Source organism: Nesoenas mayeri (genome assembly GCF_963082525.1).
Source record: "Nesoenas mayeri genome assembly, chromosome: 11".
In the NCBI taxonomy this organism is placed as follows: domain Eukaryota; kingdom Metazoa; phylum Chordata; class Aves; order Columbiformes; family Columbidae; genus Nesoenas; species Nesoenas mayeri.
Genome location: NC_137563.1, coordinates 2,224,910 through 2,251,870, shown reverse-complemented (window position 1 = coordinate 2,251,870; position 26,961 = coordinate 2,224,910). Strand labels below are relative to the sequence as shown.

Here is a 26,961-nt window from a genome sequence, read left to right as displayed (position 1 = left end):
GACAGAAGTAGTAACTCTATTTTAACTCATTCCTTCTATAATCAGAGAATTCAGAGTTACAGAATCCAATGTAGGAAATGAAGGGTTTGATCCAGCAGCAAAATTAAAGAAAAACCAACAAACATCTGATGGAAACTCAAGATAGCTGACAGTTTCCCACCGTATACTCTGTCTTGTGTAGATCAGCGCATGTGGCGATGTTCTTCTAAATGGAGAGGCTTTGGAGGAGTCTTCGAGTTCTTTCGTGTTGTCAGAATATACAAAATGTGTAACTTAAGGACCAAATACACAAGACACATAGTTGTAATAGCAGCTGGATTTTTTTTCTGCCAAAACCAGTTACTCAACCCAGGTGTCTATAGAGCACTGGCAAACCCTGGCTTAATCTAATTAGTAGAGTGTTTGCAACACTTCAGATGTTACCTGGCATTGGCACTTTCAAACTGTTACATAAAAACATGAAAGTCTTTTCAGATTAGCAAGGGCAACACAGGGCAAAACTAATTCTGACAAGTGTTTGCATTCAATCGTGCTTTTCTGTATTAAACCACAGTCAGTTACGTTCTCCTTGGCTTTCCCCAATAACTCTGCTGTAGCACCGTGTGTTCATCAGGGCTGTAGATGGGAGCGGGAAGGATGTGCTGCCCTCTGCGCCCTGGCTGGCAGGATAGATCTGCGCTACAGTGAAGGGAACCTGAGGTGATAGGAAACATCTCCATTTCCATGGTTTGGAATGATTCACTGTCTATTGCCATTGGGAGCATTCTGATGCTCACGTTATACATTTGATAATTCTCTTAAGGATGAATGCATAAGGACACACTCTGTAGCAGATTTCATGAAGTGCCGTTTACAAGTATTTTTAAAAAATTCTTCTTGCAGATATTGATGAATGCAGAGAGATTCCTGGCGTGTGTGAAAACGGGATCTGTATAAACATGGTTGGCAGCTTCCGATGCGAGTGTCCTGTGGGCTTCTTCTACAACGACAAGCTGCTGATCTGCGAAGGTAGAGTCCTGATCCCACTCGGAGAAATGGGGTTTCACCAGCTGGCAATGAAAACACTGGGAAATCTGATATACTAGCAAGTCATCCTTAATGGGGGAAAATACTGATATCAGCGTAACAAGTCTGTGTTAATTCAGACATTTTGAATTATTTTGCACAGAAAATACCAGATTTTTCCATCAGACATCCAAGAGCTCGGAGGAACATGAGTCAGCAGCCATGGGAAGAAACATTGTTTTGCAGATTGGACAGTAAAGCCAAGAAAAGAGCAGTAGTCTTGAGTCAGATCATTATTTTTTTAATTCCAAGATATTTTTTCTAACAGAACAAAGATTTCTGTAAATAATATAAACACATGATCATTTTTTTCCATTTTCAACATTTCCTCGCATTGTATTAGTCAGTTTAATGGAGCAACTGAAGACAGCAGTGTGAATTGGTGCCGTTGTCCGGTGTGGGCTGGGACTGCTGACAGCATGGGTGCTGCGAACAACGCATCGAGAGCTTTGAGAAGCATCTTCTGTTTGCTGCTTCTAACTGAAACACAGTTACATTTCTAGGGAAATAAAGTTCACTTTTTGCAGCAGCTTAAGTAAGGAAAGTTGGTCAAATTTGCCTAAAATTTTGTGGTGGTGTTTACATTGAAAGCTGCTAATATCCAACGGGGATCTTGATGCTCTGTTATGGTCAAGGGAGATCCTTATAGTGGAGATGTCCAGTGGAGATCTATGCTGGCCTAACAGCTCACGTATTCTGATTGCAGTACGAAGACTGGAATCCACTCAAGTGTTGCAACAGGCCTTTCATGGGCCCTCCGACACCTTGAGAAAACCATTATATAAATTTGCTAAATAGGAATGAATTTTACAAATGGAGCAGTAGGGAGATACCTAAATGTGACCAAATATCTACTTTCATGGATATATTTGTTTTTTCAGAACTAGAAAGAAATTCCTATATTTGAGTAAGGTAATACTCTTTAAAAACAAAGTGGTTTTGACGTCTTCCTAGCGCCAGTTTACCATAACTATCAAATTCTCTTTTTGTATTGACAGATATTGATGAATGCCAAAATGGACCAGTGTGTCAGCAAAATGCAGAATGTGTCAACACAGCCGGTAGCTACCGATGTGACTGCAAACCTGGCTACAGGTTCACGTCAACAGGCCGCTGCACTGGTGAGCGCTTCTGGCTTGTTTGCACGAGATTTTCAAAGAAGTCTAAAAAAGCGTATCTGCTCTTCAGGAAGGTGGTATAGCAGGAAATCTTCTGGGCTCCAAGAACCCTCCTCTTAAAGCCTTTTAGGTCATCCTATGAACACTTGGGTAATTCCCGGAAGACTAGTGGGCCCATCCCATAGAGGCATAAATGAGAGTTAATCACCTGAGTAGGTGTTTGTCTTCCACTTTATCCCACCAACCACAAGACTGATAGATTCTCTACCTTTGACTAACTATTTTCTGACACTAAAAATTCAGTTGCGGGCCTGACAGGGACCTTCCTCTACATAAATTCTTTGATTTTCTTTATAATTTGCTAGATATGTTTTAGCAATTTGCCGCTTGTATTTTTACAAATAACTCACTGCTTGCTGGGGTCTCTGCGGATAAATTAGACTTCACCTGCTAGACCATATGTATGCAATAACTAACTTTAAAAGCTTATTGTTTATGTAGATTTAAACACGTCCCTGAACTTTATCTTTAAATGCTCACTGAATGGAACTGCCATGCTCTAATCTATTTGCTTTTTCTTGTAATACTGTAGTACAGAGTGCCATTCGTGTTATCTTGATTACTTGAAGAATTGTAGAGATTTTAAAAGACTGTTGTGAGCCAAGCAGCTGTAAATATTACATACATTTCTGAACGAAATAATAATTACAACGGAAACTGGGAACATTTTCCTTGGGTTTTCACTGCTGAGCACTTGAGTTTTAGGAAGTGTACCTTTCCCTTCACTTGAGTTTTTCATTGTTTCATGTGGCCCTTGAGGGAAAAGGGTGTAGGGGCAAGCAGAACACTCCTATGAGAACCAAAACTTTGTTTTGTTAAGCTATACAGGGGCACATGTAAATATTCAATATGTTCCTAATGTAATTGTTGTTGTTATGGGTTCGTTAAAGCAGTACAGGAAGAGCCAGGGAAGGTTCTGATACGGGTTACAATGCCCAACGTGAATTGGCACAAACACTAATACTTCCCTGTATTTTGCTCTGATATTATATTTAGCGAAAATAAAGTTACACAATTTGAGTCAAAAGAAAAGTGGTTGATAACTAATTTGATCCAGCAAAGGAAGGAAATTCTCAACCGCTCTGCTGAGAGCAGAGAGTTCTTGAGCTCCTTGCAGTGTTGGATCAGTCACGCTACTGCATGGAAAATGATCACTCCCAATAGTTCATAAGCTATTGAATCTAAACTGATGTATCACAGCTACTAGTACTGAGAGTACTACATTTATCTTACTATCAAAATAGCGTTCTTCTGGGGCAATTTATTTGTGGTATAATTATTATTTTTTGGTATAAACTCATTTTTGGCACTTAAGACAATTCTCCCTCTCAGTTTTTTAGAAAGTTATAATGTTTACCCTAGTAGAAGTGACATTTCCCTGGAGCTTCAATTCACTATTCATTTGCCCACAGAGCAGCAAAGAGAGTGATAGTTTTTCTTTCATCTCTACTCTCCTGAGCTGCGAAGATTAGGAGTTCTGAAGACAGCATGTTATCCATCCTTTCTGCCTCCTTTAGACTCTAATTAGCAGCAGTATCATTAATAGCATTGGGAGAGCTTGGTCCTCAGTGAACGGCTGTCCAAAGTTACTCATGGCCCCAGGTGATACCCAGTAATCCTGGGTATGGGGACTACCAGGATTGTCCACATGCCAAGTAGAATGTGGCAGGAAAACAAGATTTAGTGCATGAAGTTATTTGCAGTTAGGAACAACTTGACTCAGTTTTGCAATGAACTGGGTATGTTTTTTTACGAATCTGCATCTGTGTTGCTTAGATTGCATGGAACAGAAAATTACTGAACAATAACTGTAATTGACTGTGGTACAAGCTTATGGCAGCACCTCAGTTCTCATATTTCAGAGCTGCAGCAGACAGAACACCAGGAAGCGTATTGAATCAAACCACCTCTTGTTGGACACCAGATCAGCATAAGACTTCATTCGATTCGTGCTTCTGATTTGTCGCAGAAGAAAATGTCCTGGACAGCAAACACTTTGTTCTTTAATACCTTATTTCATTTACTTTTGATAGAATGCTGGATTCTGCCCGCAAGCACTCGTACCAAGTATCAGGAAGCAGGGAGCTGTTGCACTAGTGTGACAGATGCCCCGCTGTTGTAAGGCAGCAGCAAATCCCCATCTCTCTCGCAGAATTATGCAGTTACGTGTTTGCTGCTGTTGGCAAAATATTTTCTGATCCCATAGAGCAGTGTCTCCTTGCTGTTTGAGCTTTGCTTTACAGAGTCATCACCTTGCATGAGGCATGGATGCTGCAACATATACGTATACATGTACCAACTTTATCTCAGCACAATGGGTAGATAAATCTGTAATGCATTTGAGCTCTCTGTGAGCTTAGTGGGAAAACCGAGGGATTCTTCTCCCTTTCCATTTTGTATGATTTCTGTGAGTTAATCAAGCAATTTGTGCTGTGATCAAACATAGCTAAAAACAAGTAGTTTCTTTCATGGGAAGGATACAAACTGTGATTTATATGGGACTTTCATATCTACTGCAGTCAATGTACGGCACTGAGAAATCTCCATATACGATTTCACATCATTAATTCTACTTTTTAAAGCCAAGGCAATATGTTTTCCCTCCAGCAAGAATTTGTGTGTAGTTAGTATCGTTTTAGGCTATATTTTTTTCAGCTCCACAAATGTTGGACATGGTAATTTCCAAGCAAATAGCCTCTTTTCTGAGATTTACTTAGTAATGCTTTTGTCATTAATAAATTAAAAATACTGTTTTTAATTAGAGCCATGCCCTGGATTCTAACTATCGCATTTGCTGCTAATACGTATTTCCAGCCGTGTAGCTTACAGGCCTCAACTTCCACTGCTCTCTGTTTTCAGATCGGAATGAATGTCAAGAAATTCCCAATATCTGCAGCCACGGGCAGTGTATTGACACTGTTGGCAGTTTCTACTGCATTTGTCACAATGGATTCAAGACCAATGATGACAGAACGATGTGTGTAGGCAAGTATATAAAATTAAGCTGCACTTAGGCTTTTATTAAAGTAGTTGTTAAGTCTCTCCCCTCTGTCATAAGGAGGTGCATTAAAAGAACTGAGATTGCAAGCCACTTACCACCAAGCAAAGGTGCAAAACCACCGTATCTATCAATTAGAGGTGACAGGAAACTGATAATGATTGAAGAACATCTCATTACCGTAGAGTGGACCTTTAAAAATACATATCCTGTCTAATGAAAAATGGTCAATTCTTCTTAGAATTTTCCCAAGCATCTTGTCTCATTTATACCTTCAGGCAAGAAATTTAATAGATGAATATTGCAATGCAGCAATTGCATACAACTTACTTGTTAACAGAGTAAATGAAGAGATTTCTTGCCAGAAAAGCGCCCTTTTCAGAAACAGAATCATCCTCATAAATAGGGAGACTCTTTATTTAACCCATTCATAGCTGTTAGTGTAGAGCCTGTTGTCCGAGCAAGATGGGGAGATTTCAGAATGCTTATGACTAAAGATAGCTTAGACTTCCTTTGGGAATGCTGAGATAAGAGCCACAGTAGGATAAATAGTTGTTGGACCCTTGATTATTTTTGTATATGTTAATATCAGGTATATAAACCTATGTAAAATCTTCTTTGGGGGAGATACAACAGTCTTTTTCCCTTCTATTTGCTCTGCTGGCCATGGATTGTTCTCTTGCCTGTGGGATCACTGCAGCCTTTCCTTTCCCCATCAGTGATTAAAATTCTTGCTGCTTGTTTTTTTCTCCTTTGTAGATATTAACGAGTGTGAGAGAGACGCCTGTGGCAACGGAACCTGCAGAAACACCATTGGCTCTTTCAACTGCCGCTGCAATTTGGGGTTCATCCTGTCACACAACAATGACTGCATAGGTGAGGAGTGTTGAGACCATTTGTGTGTTTCTAAGACTTTCTACATGTGATCAAAGTCCCATTAGTTCCATCTTCTCTATTGACTTAGAATCACACCTTGCATGGTCTGCGTGATTAAAGACAAAACCCAATTCCTTCAGTTTGAAAAGGCCTCTTTTATTATGCACTCCTCACTTTTCTGTAGCCACTTAAACGTTTGCATGTGATATATGCCACTCCTTTTAATACTCCTTTTTAATTCAACAATTTTTCAACATAGATCAATAGTGGTATTTTCCCCTCGCTCTTGAAATGGGATTATTTATGTATTATCAGTTACTGCGCTGATCTAGTGGAAAAAGAGATCTCACCTCCCCAGTTTCACTTGTTGCAGGTGTTTCTTGTATATCTTTCAATGTTATTTTTCTTAGATGTGGACGAGTGTGCAAGTGGAAATGGAATGCTCTGCAGGAACGGCCAGTGCGTGAACACCATCGGGTCCTTCCAGTGCCTTTGCAATGAAGGCTATGAGGTGGCTCTGGATGGAAGGACTTGTGTTGGTGAGTGCTTGCTTTCGGGGTAGAAAAAAGGTGCAGCAAACCTCGGGGACCTATTCCTAGTGAAAGAAGAAGAGGTCAGAGACAGCTGACACACCGTTATCATTGTACCTAGCAGAAGAAAACAATGACTACCTGGAAAGCTCCACCATCAGTTTGATGGAATCACAATTAAAGCAGCCTCAGCTGTAGGTTTATTGAGATAACAGCAATGATCTCAAATAAATTGTCTATTTTTTCTTTTAGATGTCAATGAGTGTGCACTGGATCCTGGAAAATGCTCGCCGGGCACGTGTCAGAACTTGGACGGGTCGTTCAGATGCATCTGTCCTCCTGGATATGTCCTGCAGAATGACAGATGTGAAGGTGGGTACAGAACAACCCTTCTTCTGTCCCTTGCCCAGCTGCTCCCAGTTGTTACCACTTTCTTCTGCATCTAAACATGAGTAATGTTTAGTCTTTGTGGCAGTGTACAGTCCTGAACTGTGGCCACTGGCAAGTCACTCCCCAGAAAACGCCTCACCAGCTTTTGTTTGAAACAGATCAACCTTATCTGATCCCAAGAAAAATCTAATTCCAGGCTGTTTGGCTGGTGGTTCATTGCTGAAATTTGCCCACTGCGTGAGGATTTGGAAACTGACCCTAGATTTTGCACCTGGATTTCTTGTTCCTTTCTCCGTCTATTCCTTTTTGTTTGACCTTTTTCTTTTTCCAATCTGCTAGATATCGGTGATGATGTAAGGTTACATTTTATAGAGTACAGCTGCCAGTGTAGACATCTTTATTTCTCATCTCCTTAATTACTTCTCTTACAGACATTGATGAGTGTGTGGAACAGCCAGAAATCTGTGCCCTGGGCACATGCAGCAACACTGCAGGCAGTTTCAAGTGTCTGTGTCCAGAAGGCTTTGTGTTGTCTTCCACAGGAAGGCGATGCCAAGGTAAGTTCATTCCTATTTTCTGGCCTTTCAGAATTTGTTTTCTGTTTTATAAAAACCTTATTAGCTGCCTGTTTCTAATATAACAAGGAGACTCTGGACTCAAACAGTGTTTTTCATAAGGAAAGCATGATAATTCTGTAGTTGGGGCCAGGTTCTGTCCTGCCCTAACATCTGTTTGTCATTAAAGAGAACATTGCAATAAAAGGGGTGAAGATAATGTTAAATGCACCAGGTTAAGTGAGGAAATTATGTTGCCCTGCAGCCCTTTCATGCACCCGTGGAAGAAATGTCGAGGCTACCTGGACTCTACATGTGTCTGATGTGAAGGTGGAGCATGACCACAGGCAGGAGACTACGGCAGTGCTGCTAAAGGCAGCGTTTCCAGGAATAAGGCTGTTCTTAGCGCTTACCAAATTCACCCTCACACTTGTTATATGCTATTCCTCTCCACAAATGTGTGGGTGGAAAAAAAATCGATGGAAAAATATCGCAAGCAGTGCTGTGTGGACAATGAGAACGCATCTACTTAGAAAAGTCTGAAGCATCTTTTGGCTTCTAGATTACCACATAAACTGTTCAGAGCCTAAGCACGGGCAGAGATCAGATGCTAAAAGCTGAAGGTCTAGTGATGAAAATCCATAGGTTAGTTTATTTTGTGGGTAAAGAACAAGCACAGCAAATTAGGGAGTGAGTTATTTTAAAGACTTAGGAAGTTATTAAATAGATACATCATTAAATGTCCTACACACGGTGTGCGCAGTGGGAACCACTCATGAGTAAGACCTTTATAAGGACCTGTGTAGTTATGCTTGGCACAGCACAGTGATGCTTGTTGACACCATAGTGAGCTCTTTGCTTCACAGTGGGCTAAATGAAACTGTGGTTTTGGTAAAAATGAATCCAACCTGCAGTAAATGTTCATCCAAGTCTCCAAACCACCATGCACTTTGGCACAGTTACTTCACTCAACTTCAAGAAAGCAGCACGCTGTTTTAGCTGTGCTTTTGTCGCTTGTGTAAATGAGGTTTTGTCAGATTGAGGGTCTTGTTCTCTTCAGGTAAGGAAAAATCACAAAAAAAACCCAAAAAACAAATGAGAAAGAAATATGCAGCCTAATCTTCTCCTTTATGAAAATAGACCGCTCTTTCATACATCTCAGAGGAAAATTCACCCTTGTGTGAATGAACTTGAAGTGGGATTCTCTGCGTCCCCTGGAGAAGACTGGTTTTGTGGGGTTTGGGATTTTTTTTTGGTTGGTTGTTTTTTGTTTTGTTTTCCAAGTATCTCAGGCCAAACAAAGTTTTGTTTCAAACTTCCCATTACCGAGGACTTTTGTAAAGTCTGGACATTGCCCAGTAGTGATGCTGCAGCCAGAAAACTGGCTGAGCAGCTGCTTCCAGCGCTGCCCCGTTGCTGTCCCGCCGCCAAGGGGACGGTGAGCTCCGCTCCGCTCCAGCATCCCGCTCCCGCAGCTTAACGGAGTCAAATGTGCTGCCACTGGGCCAGTTTTCTTTGGGAAGAGTGAGAAAGCAAAGTGCTATGGAAGGTTGCCTCTCATTTTAACACTACACTGTATTATTGATGCAAGTTGATTGGAATCTCTTGACTCAAGTGATTCTTACTAATAATGGATCATAAATAAAGTAAGCCGATATTCAGTTTTTACAAGGAGAAGTGATGATAAGAGGGGAGTACAGCCCTTCCATCTACCTTTCTTATTCCTTGACTGCAGTAGGACACTATCCCCCAGCTTTCCTTCCCTGGGGCAGGGAGCTCCCTTCTCTCTTCAGATCTTCCCCAGTCAGAGCCACAATGGTCCTTGTTGATAGACTGGGATGGCATTTGGGTGTTTGGTTGTGGGGGCTTCCTGTAATATTGCAATTAACACCTCTGAGCGAAAACTATGCCGCAGTCACCCTAACTGCTCATAACGTTTTTTTTCTCTCTGTGCAGATCTGAGAGTAAGTTACTGCTTTACCAAATTTGAAGATGGAAAATGCTCTGTGCCGAAGTCCCGAAACCACTCCAAACAAGAGTGTTGCTGCGCCCTGAAGGGACAGGGATGGGGCGACCCCTGTGAGCTCTGCCCAGAGGAAGCAGATGGTGCGTTACTGACTTGCCTTACTGTCACAATAACCTCTTGGAACTGAAAGATGATTGGGATTCATATAAGAAGGAATTAGGAAATCTTTTTTTTCCAGATTTTTTGACCCTAACAATTGTGATTGCTCTCTGTAAAGTAGGTTCCGTTGCAGTCTCTAAAAAATACTCCTCATATAGTCCAACCTCAAGCGTATTCCTTGGTTGCTGACAGGTTTGTTAGTATGATTAGGTGGTATTTTGCTCTGGACATGTCACATACAGAAAGTGGAAAGTAATAAGTAAGTCCTTGATAGGCTCTGCATGGAAATACAGACAAACAGAATTCATCTAATTGTAAGTAAGTGTAGGAAGGGGCAGCATAAACATGAAATCTAATTTATTTAAAATAACAACAGCAGAAAAACAGTTGAACTAGATCCACATCTAAATCACCCTGTTACATTTTGTGACAGCATTTTGTTATTAAAATAATCTAAATCTGCAGTCTTGTTAACATGAAGACTTGCAAAAATAGCAGGGAATGACAAAACTCAGGCCCTGATGAAGGAAACGCTCCCTGGACTGCTGCAGAAATGCTTCCCTTGGTCAGTATCCTTTGTCAGACTGAGTAACTGGGCATCAAGCAAGTCAACAGACCTTTGTACCATCGTGGTGCAATTTGCTGAACAGATTTAATTCACGCTGACAAATGTGGTTAACAGCATTACTGGTTTCAGCAATACGTTAATACAGTTCGTTTCATTAATAAGTCATGTAGATGTTGTGCAGACAGTCCTCACAAAAGCCAAGGGAAGAAAAGAGAATCAGATGTGCCAGTTGCAATATTCCTCCCAGGCTTATTGCCTGAGCGTGTTTCATTCCACTGCCCTGGAGCATTTGAACCAAAGTTGGTTGGAAAAGCATGGTATACATAGCAGCACATATATTTTTCACAGTCCATACTTTTCCAAGAGGGTGCTATCAAGGCCATTTTTCTCGTATTTTAAAAAAGAAACAGTTTAAAGATATGTGAGTCTGCGAAGAGTGAGCATACACCTTTTACATGAAAGTAAGATTAAATTATAAGTTCATACATCTACATACTACTTCAGATGGACATGAACATGAGGTGGATGAGCTGGTATCAGTGGATCCTTGTGTAGTTCTTGAGTGATGCTGTTTGTCTAGATAGAATTTAATGTATGGTTTTATTTTTACAGAGGCGTTCAGACAGATTTGTCCGTTTGGAATTGGCATCCTTGTTGGACCTGGTGACGCAAGACTGGGTAAGAGCCTGCCCTGCACGGTGCTCTTGTTGCACCAGGGTGCCGTTTTCCACCCATAAGCCATTTGCCCTTTCAATTGAGAATAACACCTTTGCAACTATACCCAAAAGCCATTAATACTGGAAACATCTATAAGTTTTTTTTCAATTATTCGTACTGATTTTTAATTCAAGCTTGAATATCTCATTTATCACACATTAAGCTTATTATAGAGTAGCCTATTTGGCTTTTTAATTTATGCTGAGCAGACTCGCTAGGAAACTTATGTAGGATTTAGAGAGTGGATCACATAGCATACCTGTCTTTTCTTATATAACATATGTAGCCTGTTTACAGTAAATGGTTTTAATCCTCCAGAAGTGCAAACCACAGTTTCCCACATCCCTTCAGCACATTCTGTTCTCTCCCAAGACAAACAGCACTTCAGCCTTATGGGCAAAAGGGTTCATTTAAGGAGCTCTGGATGACTACTGCTTTTCATATCTACTTGTCTCCCTGTAGGTTTTTTATCTGACGTTTAGAATCAATTTCTGCATTTTGAAAGCTGGTCTGCATGACAAATTGTGCCCTCATCCTAATATATCAAAATATAGTATCAAAATATATCAAATACTAGTATTTTTTTGTGATCTCAGGAATATAACAACACTTGTTCTTTGAGAGAAAACTAAAAGCACATGAAGTAAAATGCACTTACTTGTTTGTATTTCTGGTGTAGATGTGGATGAGTGCCTAGATCCAGATAACTGTAAATTTGGGCAGTGTATCAACACAGATGGGTCTTTCCGCTGTGAGTGTCCATATGGTTACATCCTAGAAGGAGCTCAGTGTGTGGGTAAGTAAAGCTGTTTCATCTTCCATTTTAAAGAATCTCCTGAATATTCTAACACTGTGGAGTCTCCATCACCACTGGTGCTTAGAACCTGCCAGGGCAGGGCCTGAGCAATCTCCTCCAAGTTGTGTTTGACCCATTTAACCTCCAGCCATCCCAAATTATGCTGGGAGTCTGGGACTCTAATTCAGTAAACCTGAGTTCTTGGATTTTGGTTGTACAATCAACAATGCAGATTTTATACCTTTTTGGGTGAGTATAACCACGTATTCTTGCCTTAACTGTTTGCAGATACTGATGAATGTGCTGTCGGAAACCCGTGTGGAAATGGAACTTGCAGGAATGTGGTGGGAGGCTTTGAATGCACCTGCGTTGAGGGATTTGAGCCTGGACCGATGATGACCTGCGAAGGTGAGACTCCCGTGTGTTAAGGACTGTCATTGTAGTTGTGTGCTCGAACAGTTCCTGACTTCAGACACAACTGGGGACAGTAAAGGAGCTTAAAAAGAAATACATGGACGTTTGGAACAATGCGTCTTTATCTGAAACAGAAAAATAGGTTCCTCCTTCCTGTATCCACCTGAACCATGGTGTGCTTTTCTGACTGTTGGGTGGACAGGCTTGCGGGTGGTGTCTGCTACGGGACATCCCACAGAGGAGCGTGTTGGGGCATGTTCTCTTCAGAACACCCCCAGAAATGCTGCTTATTGCATGTATGGGACAACCCGTGAGTGAAGAGAGACACTGTGGGTGATGAAAATAGAAAATGGACTGCTGGGGTTTGTTCGGGAAGAAACAGGGAACAAACCAGAAAAGGTGAACACAGTACAAGACAATTACCATGGTACCCCTAGGTTGAGTATTTTTCATGCTTTGGTCTCTCATTTCAAATATAAAAATGTGAAAATACACAAAGAATGGAGGAGTCAGGAATGGAGGAGTGTTGCAGAAGAGCCACAGAACATTAATTAGCCTGGAATTTTTCAGCGTGGAAAATGTGGTTGAAGAGATATATAATTTAAATTTATAAATCCACAAGTGGTAAGGGTACCAAAAATAGAGGGAACATGTTAGACCAACCAAAGCAAACATTTTTATATGCATAATACTTAAGTTGTGGAACTCTTTGCTGCTGTGAGGCCACAAGTATAAATTGACCCAGAAAGGGATTGTACAAATTTGTGTGCTAATCCATCAGTGGAAATTAAGCTTGATAGTTTGGTTGTGGCTTTTGGCTGTGGAGGCCCTTGAACTGAGAGCCTGTATCAGAGGAATGATCTCTGCATACATGGTATGGGCTTTTTTAATACTCGTCTCCTCCTGTTACAACCAGAGAGGGGAGAATGTCTTAGGACATTCTGACACTCTCTTCTGACCTGGCACAGCTGTTCTTAAACTATCTGCCACAATCTATTTGTTTGCAAGGCCGTACAAAAGAATGCTTCCATTTTTGCATCAGCTTGCATTAGTTTTATATACAGCTAGAGCTTCATTCACTTCCCTGTGGAATTTGGGTGAAAGCTCAAATTGCAGAGGAGGAGTTAGGGGAGTGCATGAACATCACTCTATAGCAGTAATTACTCAAGTAGCCCCGAGCGTATGTAAATGCACTTCAGAATAATGTTTCTAGTAAGGATATTGTTTTATGGAATTCAGTTTACAAAGAAGCTGAAGAAGTGCATCTAGAATTTAAAAATAACCAGTCATAAAACCAGTCTAGATGTGGAATAGGCACAGTTTTAACTGAGACAGTATTTTGGCAGCACGAATCTGGATCTTGTTTCCATTGGCTGCTTGCCATTAAAGATATTGAAACTTCAGGTAGCTATGCAAACATCCTGATGTGTCTGGTGCCCGCTCCTGTGCACAAATGCAGAATGAGTAGAACCGTGGGTCCCCAACTGTTAAAATACAGCCCTTAGTACAGTGGGATCTGTGATATTGCCTGTACCTAAAACCTGTGCGTGCTTCACTCTCCCTGTGGTCTTTGCTGCTCCAAATCCAGATGTCAACGAGTGCATTCAGAACCCCCTGCTCTGCGCTTTCCGCTGCGTGAACACTTTTGGATCCTATGAATGCAAGTGCCCTGCAGGGTACGTTCTGCGAGAGGACCGGAGGATGTGCCGAGGTAAAGCTCCTGCCAGATTCACAGTTACGAGATAATGATTTCAAGTTCCTGCAGGGGTAGGGCTCTGACTCACTGCCCTGTTGGGCCAGAGTTTTAATCCTAGGAAGTAACTGAGTCAGAGGGAATTTTGGATGAAATTCTATGATTTGCATTATGCAATTGATTGCATTAGCCCTGTCCTGCCCATAAACTTATACATCTGCATAAAGTGAGGTCATATCAGATGGTATGGTTTTGTCTTGCCCTGAAAATGGGCATTTGGGAGAAAGCAATTTGCTCTAGGCTAGTGTATCTTACGGTTAGTTTAGCACAATAATAGTATGCATAGAGTTTGATTACAATTAAAATTCCAAAGTCAAGATTTACTACAGTGAATTTCCAGGGTTGTCTGTATAATGAAGTCTAAACCTTGTGTTTTAGATCAGAATGAGTGTGAAGAAGGAATTCATGACTGTGACTCAAAACAGATGGAGTGCAAAAACCTCATTGGCACCTATATGTGTATCTGTGGACCAGGTTATCAGCGCAGACCAGACGGGGAAGGCTGCATAGGTAAGTGACACCAAATTGTTGACGCGCTTGAAACACACAGTTCTTCAGCAGAGCTGAAAATTTTGGGTTTAACAAAGTGTTAAGGAACTCAGGGGAAGAATTACACGACTACCTGTGTAATGGATCTACTGGTGCTACATATTCTTTGCTGTTCAGCTGTGCACATGTGGGCAGTGAGTAAATGTGGATGTGGCTGTCTTTACAGTCAGTTTGTGCTGCTGCTGAATCGCTCTGAGTGAGGAAAGCAGAGAACTGAGCTCATTGCTGTAAGCTTGGTTTTCTCTATTAGCATGAATCTGTAGATCTTAATAATTTAAAAATTTTGGATGCCATTCAGAAGTGCAGATGTAACCATGAAGAATTTTGAAAACCGGTGAGGAATGTATTGCAGAGAAAATACAGTAACAAAATACATAATGTTGTGAGCTAGATGGTCATCTTCCCTCCACAAGTTTAACCAGGCAAATGCACAGCTGAAGAACTCCATACAAGTGTCTCTAACCTCCATTAATCCAGCAATGGACTTGATTTTTGTCATCTCATTTCAAAAACACAGATGAGAATGAGTGTCAGACCAAACCTGGGATCTGCGAGAACGGCCGCTGTGTAAACACCGTGGGAAGTTACAGATGTGAATGCAATGAGGGATTCACTGTCAGTGACACCCAGAACGAATGCCTTGGTAAGGTGCACATTAACACCCTAACGAACTATCATTTGATAGGAATTGTGGTTGAAATGTATAGTGAGAAAACGTGCTCTTGAACTCCACACACCTTTGGGAAGGAGCCTTTGTAAGTAGGTGCCCTCTTGCAAGTTCTTTCTTCCCGTGCTGCCAAACGGCTGCGTCAGCCGGTGCGGCTGCACTGATGTGCTGTGAAAGCCGACTGTTGGGTGCTTTCAGCCGAGAATCACTCTGCCTTTTCTTTGGTCCTCATTTTCAACCAGTCCTTTTTCTCTGGGTTCAGACAGAAACATATTTTTTAATAAGCATAGTTTAACTTGTCTTCCACCTTTTGCTAAATTTCCTGTCTTCTTTGTTTCCCTTAGATGTCGTGCTCTCTTTCTTACTGCTGGTAGTCTTTCACTCTCAGTTCCACAGTCCCAGGGTGAAGTATGCCCTTTCTTTTATATTTCTGACTAAATTCCTAATATCTCATGACCCTCTGGAGGTCGTCACCATTAGAATTCTCTGCGATGCATAATTTGCCTTCCAGACAACAGAGAGGGCTACTGCTTCACTGAAGTCTTACAAAGTATGTGTCAGATCGGATCAAGCAACAGGAACTCTGTCACCAAGTCTGAATGCTGCTGTGACGGCGGCCGAGGCTGGGGGCAGAACTGCGAGGTCTGCCCCTTCCCAGGCACCGTGGCCTTCAAGAAGCTTTGCCCTCATGGCCGAGGATACATGTCTAACGGAGCAGGTACTGCCTTCTCTATTAAGGCTCTCTTGCACAATTCCAAATTCAGCGATAAATGATAAACTCCATTTTTTGCATGTTTGAACACTGTGAGGTCCTAAATATTTTGGGTATCAGTTGCAATTTTCCATCAGTTTTCATGTTGAGAGAGTACAGTCCTTTGGGAGGAGGGTGCGTAGCCAAAGGCCCTGGGTCATGAGGGATCCATCCCAACTTGGCAGATATTTATTTTGCATGCTGGTTGATTGACACGCACTCAAATAGGAATTTGCATTCTCACATTTGAGTGTGTTGTAAATTAGATTAAGAGTTATTTGTGTATGTGAAAGCCAAGGCATGTTTGATTTATGGAGGCTAATGTATGATCAGCTCTGGTTGTTCGCTTCTACTTCTTCATTCCATTTGAAAGTTCTTATATTAATCTTTCATTCCATATTTCTCTATTTAAGATTTCTTTTTAACCTGTGGAATATTGTAATATTTTATGTAACTTTTTAATGTAGGGTGTGGGTTTTTTTCATGTCAGGTCACAAGAATCTGTTGAAGCTGTGTAAAATCGGTTCTTGTTCTGTTGTCAACTAACTCTCATTTAATTGCAGATATTGATGAGTGCAAGGTGATTCATGACGTCTGCCGTAACGGGGAATGCATCAATGAGGCCGGATCTTATCGTTGTCATTGCAACCTTGGCTATACTACAGATATAACTGGCACTCTTTGCATAGGTAGGTTCTTCATTATGGTGTGTCTATATAGAGGAAGTTTATTTCTAAGAGATTACTTGAGAAAGGAAATACAAAGATTTTGACAAATGAGAAAAGGAAATGTCACTGTTAGAATGCTTTGGGGATTTTGATTTCCTTCTGATGCCTCCTGAGCATTTTGAAAAACATCACAAATCATGATCATCACCACTGAGGTATCTGGTTTTGCTTCTTCTAGATCTGAATGAATGTAATGAGTCCCCCAAACCTTGCAACTTCATCTGCAAGAACACGGAGGGAAGCTTCCAGTGTTCCTGCCCGAAAGGGTACATCCTGCAAGAAGACGGGAGAAGCTGCAAAGGTAAAAATCAAGAATTTACTGTGTAAACTCTGTGTTTCAGAGGCAAATACCACTCCAAGGACATTTAAATTATGTAAATCTGCTTCTCCTTGATACATGTATTTCCACTAGAGACAGTGGAGGTGGCCTGTGTGGGATGGAGCTGGTGTTTCTGTTAGTTCTTTGATAATCTAGGTGAAGAGTAGATCCATGGGAATTTTCGCAGGCTGATGGCAGCTGATCTTAAAAGACTTCCTAACCAATAGTATATTCAATTGGTCTTATTTGGGTAAGCAGGTTGGTTTAAGCTGTATTTTTCAGTGCTAAGTGTATCTTAACGGACGCAAAGATGAGTACAGTTTGCAATGCGTTGTCCAGCATCAATAGAGTTTTAACCTGGCACCTCTGCAGCAGCCGCAGTGAAGGACAGCAGTGCGGGAGAGATTTTGAAAGTTTATTATCATTTAATTTATTTCTGTATCTTGGTAGTGAAGACCTGACTGAAATCGTGCAAGTTAGAGCAGCAATTCTAGACTCTATTTCTTCTGGGGTAATAGCATGCTTCGGTGCAACACTGTTTTGCAATCTGCTGTTGCTTCTCATGAAGACAGTGACTTCCCAGTTATTGACTGCAGTGAGAGCGTTAATTATGTAATTGCATCATTCCAACAGTTGAGAGTGAGGTCTGTAATCCAGTGTTAGCATGGCCACCAGCGTACCTCCAGAGTCCCAGCTGTGGGGCTTCATATGAGAGGATCTGGAAGCCACTGTGGAAAGTGAGATGTAGATTCTAAAGCTTTATTTGATACGCTATTTATTGGTAATCAATTCTCTTCAAGTCCAGCTGAAGGGTCAGATCTTCCAGAGGGAGCCGAACTGAAAGATGTTTTCATGGTTTTTTTAGATCTCGATGAATGCGCAACAAAGCAGCACAACTGCCAGTTCCTTTGTGTCAACACTATTGGGGGTTTCACTTGTAAATGTCCTCCCGGATTCACTCAGCACCACACAGCCTGCATTGGTAAGTGACGTGGGGATGGGAGATGCAGATTTGCCATTTATTACTGACTCTTATTCCAGAAGCAAAGCAGCAAGGAGATGAAATCGGCTTCCTGAGAAACCAAATGGAAACATAAACCAGTTTCTCATCCCAGTCCTGCCAGAGGAGAAGATGTAAAGAGGCCATCCCTTCTACCTTTGTTTTCATAACCTCTGTCTTTGAATTTTGCACTTGCAAGAAGCAGACAGTGAAAACACCAGCTTGGAATCCTTGCCTTACCCTTTCCTACCCATTGAGAAAAATAATTATTATATTTCTGTTCCTGTAGTTCATTGCAGGACCCACATTAGAGATCATGTCAAGGCTTCTTGAAACAATAAGCATGACACACAGATTTCTGCAGTTGTCCTTTAACCACATACCCATTATGTCTGTGGAAATGTTAAACACTTCCTGCAAAACACTCTTTCTGCTTTGCAAGTTGGGTCCTGCTTGTGGCAGTCTGGTGGTGCTGTGGCATTGCTGTGAATTTGGGGGTGTTTGAAGACTGGAACATCACCCCCATAGCCTTGGTGAAGAAGAGGAGTGCCTTCCTATAGCTGCTGTTAGCGTTTTCAAATTAAAACGTAGGTAGCGTAAGCTCTCCTTCAGTAGTGCAAAGTGCAAAATGGAGAGGGCAGTAAGACAGCTACGTCGCTGGTGTTTCTTTACCTTTTGTCACAAACCATTCATTGTTGGCATTGCTAAACGGTCATCTTCACAACAAGAAAAAGTAACACTCAGGCTTTGGTTTCCTTCAGATAATAATGAATGTGCTACTGAAATCAACTTATGTGGAGCGAAGGGCATTTGCCAGAATACACCAGGAAGTTTTGTTTGTGAGTGTCAGCGTGGCTTCTCACTCGACCAAACCGGGCTTAGCTGTGAAGGTGGGTACAACACGGTGCATTTACCTGGGCCTTCGCTTGCTTTCCTTCATCTTCTCTTAGCCATACTGTCAGCCAAGGAGGGACCTATGGAGTAAGCATGTATAGACTGAAGGGAAGTGGGGTGTGGAAATTTAGCGCCAAGGCAGTATTTCTCTTCATGGACCTGAATCAATAGATACATTGCAGGATGCTAAAGAGCTGGACAGATATTTTCTGAGACTTCGCTTTAGCCTGGAATGTTTTAGTTTAAGCGTTGCAAGTTCATCAGACTTCTGTTGCATCCTCCATGGGTTTCTGAGGGACTCACCGAGGACAGGAAGCCTGGCATGTCCAAGGCGATCTGCTAAAGAGACAGCTCAAGGGCTGCAGACTTTATTCCTCTGGGTCCCTACAACCTCTAGAGACTTCTTCTGAGTTACAGTTTGATTTGCTCTGAAAGGAAATATCGTGGGATTCCTGGGCTGGATGCTTAGCTCAAAGCAAGGGACTGTGTGCTGTGGAGCTGGGTGCCTTAGGAAAGCCTTGGGGTCCCATATTCTAATGGCTTTATGCTGTCTGCTCCATAGGAGAATGCAAAACCACTGAAAATTGTGGCTGAATTTGAGCTTTCAGTGGTTTTCAGCCCTAAGTTACTTGCTGTGGAGCCAGAAATCTGAACCTGAAAGTTCTGAAGTGGTCTCGCAGCACTGGCCAGGTTGTTGGAAGATCCTGAAATATACCTCTATATATACAATATATGAATATATATGATTATTTGTAACATACTTCTTCAAATATAGTGTAATTTGATCTTCTCTCCCAAAACTCACCACGTGTCTCCCCTTTTTAGATGTTGATGAATGTGACGGAAACCACCGGTGTCAGCATGGCTGCCAAAATATAATTGGAGGATACAGGTGTAGCTGCCCACAAGGGTATCTCCAGCACTACCAATGGAACCAATGTGTTGGCAAGTCACATTTAAAACTCATACATTAAATGCGTGTTGCAGTTGTTAGCAGCAAGAAGTGAAGGGTGATGGTGCGGTTTGCCGTGATTTTCTTTCTTCACTATCTGAACTTTGGTTGTATCACAAGTCTCTGAGCCCTTGTAGATGGGGCTGCGAGTGCAGAGCATTGATGTTGGATATGACTTGAGCAGACAGACCTGGATCCTGTGCAGAAGTCACGGGAAAAGCCTCTGTACGGTTCAGCAGTGTAGCATGTAGCATATTCAAAGAAGAGAAGCAGGAATGTTTTTTCCTCCAGTGCAAGTTATGTGCCTTTTTAGTCACATTGAATGGGCTTCATACAAGCTGGTCTTGTGTGGATACCCAGAGATGTGTTGTTTGACCTCTCTGAGAACAAAGGGCTTCATAACTCTTTGTTTGGCTTTCTTTGCTTTCAGAAACATAAAAACGCCTTTGCTTGTTACCACTGTGGTGCTCTAGAGAGGTCTCTGCTTTTCATTTTGTTTACCAAACCTCCTGACATGTTATGCGGTCCTTGCTGTGACGTTAGCTTGCTCCTGCTCCAGTGCTCTGTGCCTGTAACGCACAAGAGAGGGGGCACAAACATGTGGGCTACCTTTAAAAAACTGGCCATTTACAGTAAACAAGCCTGAACTGACCTTGGACTCCTACAGCGCTGCACTGGGGAAGTTTGGAAAAGGGCTGGCTCAGAATGTGGTGGTCTCTTGTATCTACAGCTGCTTGTATTTTTACTTTACTACTTGTTCCTGTACCTTGCCTGTACCTCATATTTAAATGTGAGTGTGTAGGGAGGGATTTTCAGTGCCTGGAAAAGGTGCCAGAGCTTGATTCCTTACTCTTTCCCTTCAACATTGAATAGCATTATGAACATGGGATTACTAGACCAGATTGTTGGCTCTACAAAGTTTTATTCTTCTCAGTTGTTTCTGGAAGAACAACAAACAAACAAACAAACCCTAAAAAACAAATTGCCTCCTCTGCTTCTCTGCTCTCTTGAGCATGAGCTGATGTGGTGTGAAACATCATCTGCAGAGCAGCCCGAATGTTGCTCTGTTGTACGGTTGTAGTCATGTCCTCGCGACCGCTGCCCTTGCCAAGGGCCTTGCCTGTGTCTGGTGCGGCAGCAGGTTCAGCAGCCGTCAAGCACAACGCATTGGACTACACCTGGAGTAAAAGCTAACACGCTATGTTCTGCTTCTCTTCCAGATGAAAATGAATGTCTCAGTGCACACATTTGTGGAGGAGCATCTTGTCACAATACTTTGGGAAGCTATAAATGTATGTGCCCTACCGGATTTCAGTATGAACAGTTTAGTGGAGGTTGCCAAGATATCAATGAATGCGGTTCTTCACAAGCCCCATGCAGTTACGGTTGTTCAAATACTGAAGGTGGCTATGTCTGTGGATGTCCACCTGGTTACTTCAGAATAGGACAAGGGTAAGGGCTTCTCATTTTAAACTATCAGACTGTCCTGTCCAGAACCAGGGGGATTCACCAGTGAAAGGGGGACAGGATCTGGCGGTGCTCAAGAGCTGACTTTGGAGATGAGGGAGGGGAAAGGTAACCAAGGGAAGGGAACAACATGGTTTTAATGCTGAATGAATTTGGTGAAGGCTACCAGGTTAAATTGCCTCTTTTAAGCTTCTGCTTTGACCTCTCTCCTGCACACCCAAGCAGCTGGCCAAGTTCTCTGAGCTTGCTACTTCAGAGCTCACACCCCTCACTGTGATTTGTGGTGTATCACTTGTCTCCTTTAGGAAAAATAACAACACCCCCCCGCCAGCTCCAAAGGCAAATGATATTATACAAGTGGCTTCACCCACTGGTTGCAATAACAATTCTCTGTACTCTCATGTTCTTGTATGTTCCATATTCCTCTGTGTTCCAAATGCATATTTTTTTTAATGTCTGCTTTATCAAGAAAACCAGTTTCACTTTTCCCGGTGGGAGCGTTAGAGCTGTGCATCGTGGTGGAGCAAGCAACTCAAATGGAAAGCAGACCATGGCTTACATTTTAGAAGTGACCAAAAACTTGGGGCTACATGATGAAAGACCTCACTTTTCAGATTTTTCAGAAGTTTCTGAAAACTGGTCTCTTTTAACGTGTTCCAGATTGGATAACAGAAATGTTTTATACTGTTAAATATTGGCAGGTCTCTCTTAGGCAAAGCCTTGTGGAGCCAGGTTCCCACAATCGGACATTGCTGTATTGTGGTTCATGAGAATTTTGCCTGTTGACTTCAGCAGAAATTTTTCGTAGGAAATGAGTGCAACACAATTACTTTAATATTTGTATTCACAGTCCCCCAAATCCAGCTTTTGATAAGATCTGTGTCTCACTGGAATTCATTTTGAGTTTCTTCCTTCCTCAGACACTGTGTTTCTGGAGTGGGGCTGGGCAAAGGCCAAGGACAAGAGCTTTCACTCGGTGGAGAAGTAGATGACAACTCCCTCTCTCCAGAAGCTTGTTATGAATGTAAAATCAATGGCTATCCCAAGAGAGGAAGGAAACGCAGAAGCACTAATGAAACAGCAAGTGAAGCTGAGGTAATTGACCCGTTTGGGGGGAAAGGGTTTGTGGTTGTCTTGTGAAAGCCAGTCTCAGAAGGAGGTGTGCCAAGAGACAATCCCACGGGAAAAATGTCCACCCCACACAGAGCAGAGCAAGGAGCTGCTTTTGGAGGTCAAGTAGCCTGTGCAGGGCCTTTCTGAAGTTGTCCACTGTCCTTAGGCAAAGGCTAAGGACATGGCACCCTGCACACCTCCTGTCTGTCACATCAAACACTCAAATGCCCATCCAGCTGTCTAGAGTGAAGTCGTAAACTCTTTTTCTTCAGTGTGTTTCTGCACTCTCTGCGATCAGTGCTGGGTTTGTCTCAGAGGTGACGTACAGCTTCCCTTGTTTTCCAAATGAGAACGTTGCAGCGGCTGTGCTGTCTGAAATACTGTCATCCTGCCCCACGCACGGGGGGCTCGGGGAGCCCAGCTACCATCGCTCGGAGCTGCGGCGCGATGCTGCTTTTCCACCGGCCACCCTGGCTCCACACCTGAACCAAGCAAATCTTGCAAAGCAGAAAGCTCACCTAAATGACGTGCCTTCCCCACAGACCCTGCGCTCTTCTGCACATGGTGGTTCACGTCGGCTTGTGGTTCCCCTGACAGAGAGGAGGAACAAGCCTTTGCTGCTCTCTCTGGTCACGGGCTATAAGCACAGAGCGACTTTGTTTGCCAGGCAGTGGGACCCATGTGCAGAAACTGAGTGCATCTCAGGCTCCCGTTACCCTCACAGGGACAGTGACAACGACCGTACTTTATCCTGACAAGTCCTACGCCCATAATAGTGGATTTGACAGATAATATCACAAAAATCTCCTTTTAAAAATTATTTCATGCATAATGAATGAGCTAGGCAAGAAATACAGACACACAGGCACATGTTAAGCGCTCTCTGACAAAACCAACTAACATCGATTGTTCTTGTGCAGGATCAGCAAGAGCTTGAGCCGCCGATCAGTCTCGCCAGCTGGGACATCGAGAAAGCAGCAGTGTTCTCCATCAACATCTCGGATCTCAGTAACAAAGATCGCATCCTGGAACTGCTTCCTGCCCTCACAACACTGACAAACCATAACCGATATTTAATTGACTCCGGAAATGAAGACGGTTTCTTTAGAATCAATAAGAAAGATGGGATAAGTTACCTTCATTTCACAAAGAAGAAGCCAGTGCCTGGAAACTATTCATTACAAATCAGTAGTATTCCACTCTATAAAAAGAAGGAACTTAACCAGCTTGAAGAGAAACATGACAAAGACTACCTCAGTGGTGAGCTGGGAGATAACCTGAAAATGAAAATTCAGATATTGCTTCATTAATTCATCAACCAAAGACCAAATAATTAAACCAAAGATAGGTAGGTAGGACTGAATATTTCTCCCAATCAGATTCTCCATATCATAGGTACAATCTTACATGAGTACATTTGTATGAACGAGCACTATTATATTATTACATAAACAAGGTACAGGATGAATACCCTAGCTCAGAACAACCACTTCCTCAGGCTTTTAAGCGTAGCTCAGCTACCTTGATATGTTGAATCTTGAAAACTGGGACTTTGATCATTGGAAGTTGGCCACTGATGCTGAGCCGTGTCATCATTTCAGCAGAGGTACAAGAATGTGCTTGCAACCGATGGACAGCTCTATTTTTGTAATTCTTAAACTTCGCTTCTCCAACTACAACTTACTAGGTCAGCCATTTATGATATCCGTTTGGTGCTAGTAAATGTTCAACCTAGATTTATAAATGCACTGTAATATTTACACAACTTAGAAGCCAAAATTGCCATTATTCAGTCTAAATACTTCAATCAACCAAAGTTAGCTCAGTAGTTTATCTCAGTTATGCCTATAATACATTACATGTAAATTAAGTGTGTGTATACTGTAATCATGCTATTTTTATCAATGAAGCATTTGTAAACTAGATTAATAATACCCTTAATGTGAGGGTTTGTAATGGTGCTTATAAGACCAACTACTTGTTAACTGTATACACAAACCTGATGATAAAGTTTCTGTGACTTGCCGAAATGCACTGAGGTCAGTAGGGACCATTAAACATTCTCCAAAGTCAGACGACAATCAGTGCCATCCTACACCATGACATTATGTAACGTGTCAAGAGTGCCCATAGTCATTCATATCAACAAGGGTTCAATGTCATAAATGTCACAATAAAACAGTTTTTTTTTAGTTTATTCTGTGGCCTTGTATTCTTGCTCCAAGTGTGAAAAGCTGCATTCTTGTGCCTCAGGCATTGTCGGTAGGGCTGGTTGTGTATCTGTGCACAGGTGGTTTCTCCCTGCAGGTCCCATTCGGTCATTCTTCATGCAAAGGAAGAACAGAAGAACCACGGAAACCTGCCCAAACCTAAGCAGCAGTGGACCTCTGCCAAATGATGGTGTGGCTCCAGAAAGCAAGTGTTAGAACGTTTCCATTGACTTGACCTGCATAATCCTTTCAATAAGTAACTTTCACAGCCAAAACATGCAGAAGCGGATGTTAAATCATTACAGAGAAAATACATTTTATTGATTTGGAAATACTTTGCTAAAACTGCCTTAAGATATTCCATTCTTTTACCTCTACTTCAACAGCTATCGTCAAATAATCTAAGAGTGATAACCAAGGGATAATCCAATACCAAAAACCATCACAAGTTGTAGCCGGGTTTTAACATCAACTGAATTATTCAATGACGTGGGTGTTGTTGTATACGCAAGTGCTGTGTGTATCTTTGAGCAGCTACAGAACGTTGTACTGCGCTGTGGTGCTATAAAAATAAGCAAGTGTTGTTGCTGAAACTGCTGACTGGACAGCGCTGTAGTTGATAGGGGGAACACGCATTGTGCTAGAATAGCTTTGGAAGGGAAATGTACTGTAATAATTCACCCCAAATTGTATTATTTTCTGTAATTGGATTTCAGCTCTCTTTGATTTCTTCTGCGTAACAAACAGAACTATATAAAAAGGAGCTTGTGCACAGGGTTACTTTGATATTTTTAATAGACGGTGTCTGGATTTTATTTATTAGTGTGCCAAAATGGTGAACAGTGTATTTTTTCCACATGTTGCATAACTCTGGTGAAACATAATCGGCACTTTACAGCTGTAAGTGGCACTTATTGCAGCGGCTTGGCAGTGATTTTTAGTGCCAGCGTGCAAGACCATATGTTGTATAGTGAAGCGTACAGTCTATTTTCTCTCCAGCCCTTAAACACTGAGAGAAACTGAGAAGAATGAGTTCAGAAAGACCCGTCAGGACTCTGTAGAGTTGGTTTAGCATTTAAGCTGCTGTATAACACCTTATCATGCCAAAGGTGCCTTGATTGTTTTCCAGCGGGCTGTGTGTTGCCTGCACAGTTCTGCAAATCACCTTTGTTACGCTGCAGAAACAAGACATCTCGACAGCATCTCTTTTGGTGATTTAAAAACAGCAAGTCCGGTCTTGCTGTACTGATTTGCACATAAACCCCCATTCTCTTATGCAATTCTTCATGTCTCCCTGCAGCGGTGCCCTGTACCTGGTGTGTCATTTTTGCCTGTCAGTTTTAGTTGCTGTATGTGTACAATTATTTACATTTGTTTGAATTTCCGCAGTTTCCTTAGATACAGTGAACTACAAAGGTCGCATAATAATATTGCGCGAGACCCGCAATTAAAAAGTGGTTTGTAACCTACAGAGTGATTTAAAATAATTTCCTGTATTTGATTTGACAGTGGGATCCTGGAATGCCACTGGGCAGACCGAAGCAGAGGTCTTTCTGAATGTGTATCCTTTTGCAATTAAATGATATTTTTCAAATGCAAGGAAATGGCAAAATCTTTAATTTTTTGAAAGACCAGCGTGGCTTCCCTCCATTGCGGTTGCGCTTGTGACCCAGCATAGATGCATGCCCGGATAATAAATGTAATTTTTGGTCAACAGAGTTTAACAAAGATGGCTTGTTACTGTACATTTCAAACCATTCTCTTGTTGTGTGTTGTAACTATATCTTGTAAACTTGACAGCTGACGTGTATTTTGGCAGAGCATGCCTGTTTCCAGTCTCCCTTTTAAGCTGACTTTCAAAGGACCTGAAGTGTTTGCTTTCTTACGGCAGGTCCCAAAGGGTCGCGCTCAGGTTTTCTCTAAGATAAATGTTCTGCGCTGTGATTCAAGTTCAGCTTTGTGCTTTGGAAGAGCTAACGTGGTCAAGACTCCTCAGCACAGACAGGCCGGAGCTGTTTGGAGAGCAGGACACCACGGCTGTTGCCCGACAGCTGCCGGCGCCGTCCTGGGACCGAGTCTGGGCAGCACCGCGCCGGGTAAGTGCGGTACAGGGCAGCGTCAAACCCGCTGCGCGAGGCCAAGCCAGGGGGGTGGCGCTGGCATCACAAAAGCCTTCTCACTGCTTTTGAAAACATGTTTGCTGTGAGGCAGCTTGTAGGATTCCCCCTTTAAACTGAGGCTGGACTTGAACCGTTAGGTTCAGGAGTACCTCGTGGTGCTCATGTGGATCTGACGGCTTCCGCCAAGGCGCGCCAGGCTAGCAGCCTGCATTGCGCTGCAGTGCTGC

The 26,961-nt window shown here is 42.2% G+C and overlaps 1 protein-coding gene across 2 annotated transcripts in view; it reads left to right on the top strand.

Moving 5' to 3' along the window:
• FBN1 (fibrillin 1) overlaps window positions 1–23,714 on the top strand; it is a gene marked incomplete at both ends in the record, with an annotated part of 145,410 nt that extends 121,696 nt beyond the window's left edge. Inside the window, 23 exons of one of the 2 annotated variants that reach the window (XM_080351428.1) lie at window positions 883–1,008; window positions 2,064–2,186; window positions 5,103–5,228; window positions 6,001–6,117; window positions 6,528–6,656; window positions 6,900–7,019; window positions 7,469–7,594; window positions 9,548–9,697; window positions 10,897–10,962; window positions 11,681–11,797; window positions 12,086–12,205; window positions 13,800–13,922; window positions 14,343–14,474; window positions 15,031–15,156; window positions 15,692–15,898; window positions 16,495–16,620; window positions 16,838–16,960; window positions 17,844–17,960; window positions 18,740–18,868; window positions 19,698–19,817; window positions 21,045–21,276; window positions 22,212–22,386; window positions 23,325–23,714. In XM_080351428.1, the coding sequence (XP_080207554.1) occupies window positions 883–1,008; window positions 2,064–2,186; window positions 5,103–5,228; window positions 6,001–6,117; window positions 6,528–6,656; window positions 6,900–7,019; window positions 7,469–7,594; window positions 9,548–9,697; window positions 10,897–10,962; window positions 11,681–11,797; window positions 12,086–12,205; window positions 13,800–13,922; window positions 14,343–14,474; window positions 15,031–15,156; window positions 15,692–15,898; window positions 16,495–16,620; window positions 16,838–16,960; window positions 17,844–17,960; window positions 18,740–18,868; window positions 19,698–19,817; window positions 21,045–21,276; window positions 22,212–22,386; window positions 23,325–23,714 (3,320 nt within the window). The remainder of the gene's footprint in view (window positions 1–882; window positions 1,009–2,063; window positions 2,187–5,102; window positions 5,229–6,000; window positions 6,118–6,527; window positions 6,657–6,899; window positions 7,020–7,468; window positions 7,595–9,547; window positions 9,698–10,896; window positions 10,963–11,680; window positions 11,798–12,085; window positions 12,206–13,799; window positions 13,923–14,342; window positions 14,475–15,030; window positions 15,157–15,691; window positions 15,899–16,494; window positions 16,621–16,837; window positions 16,961–17,843; window positions 17,961–18,739; window positions 18,869–19,697; window positions 19,818–21,044; window positions 21,277–22,211; window positions 22,387–23,324) is intronic. The other variant, XM_080351429.1, reaches the window with a different exon arrangement.
• Between the last annotated feature and the right edge of the window lie 3,247 nt (window positions 23,715–26,961).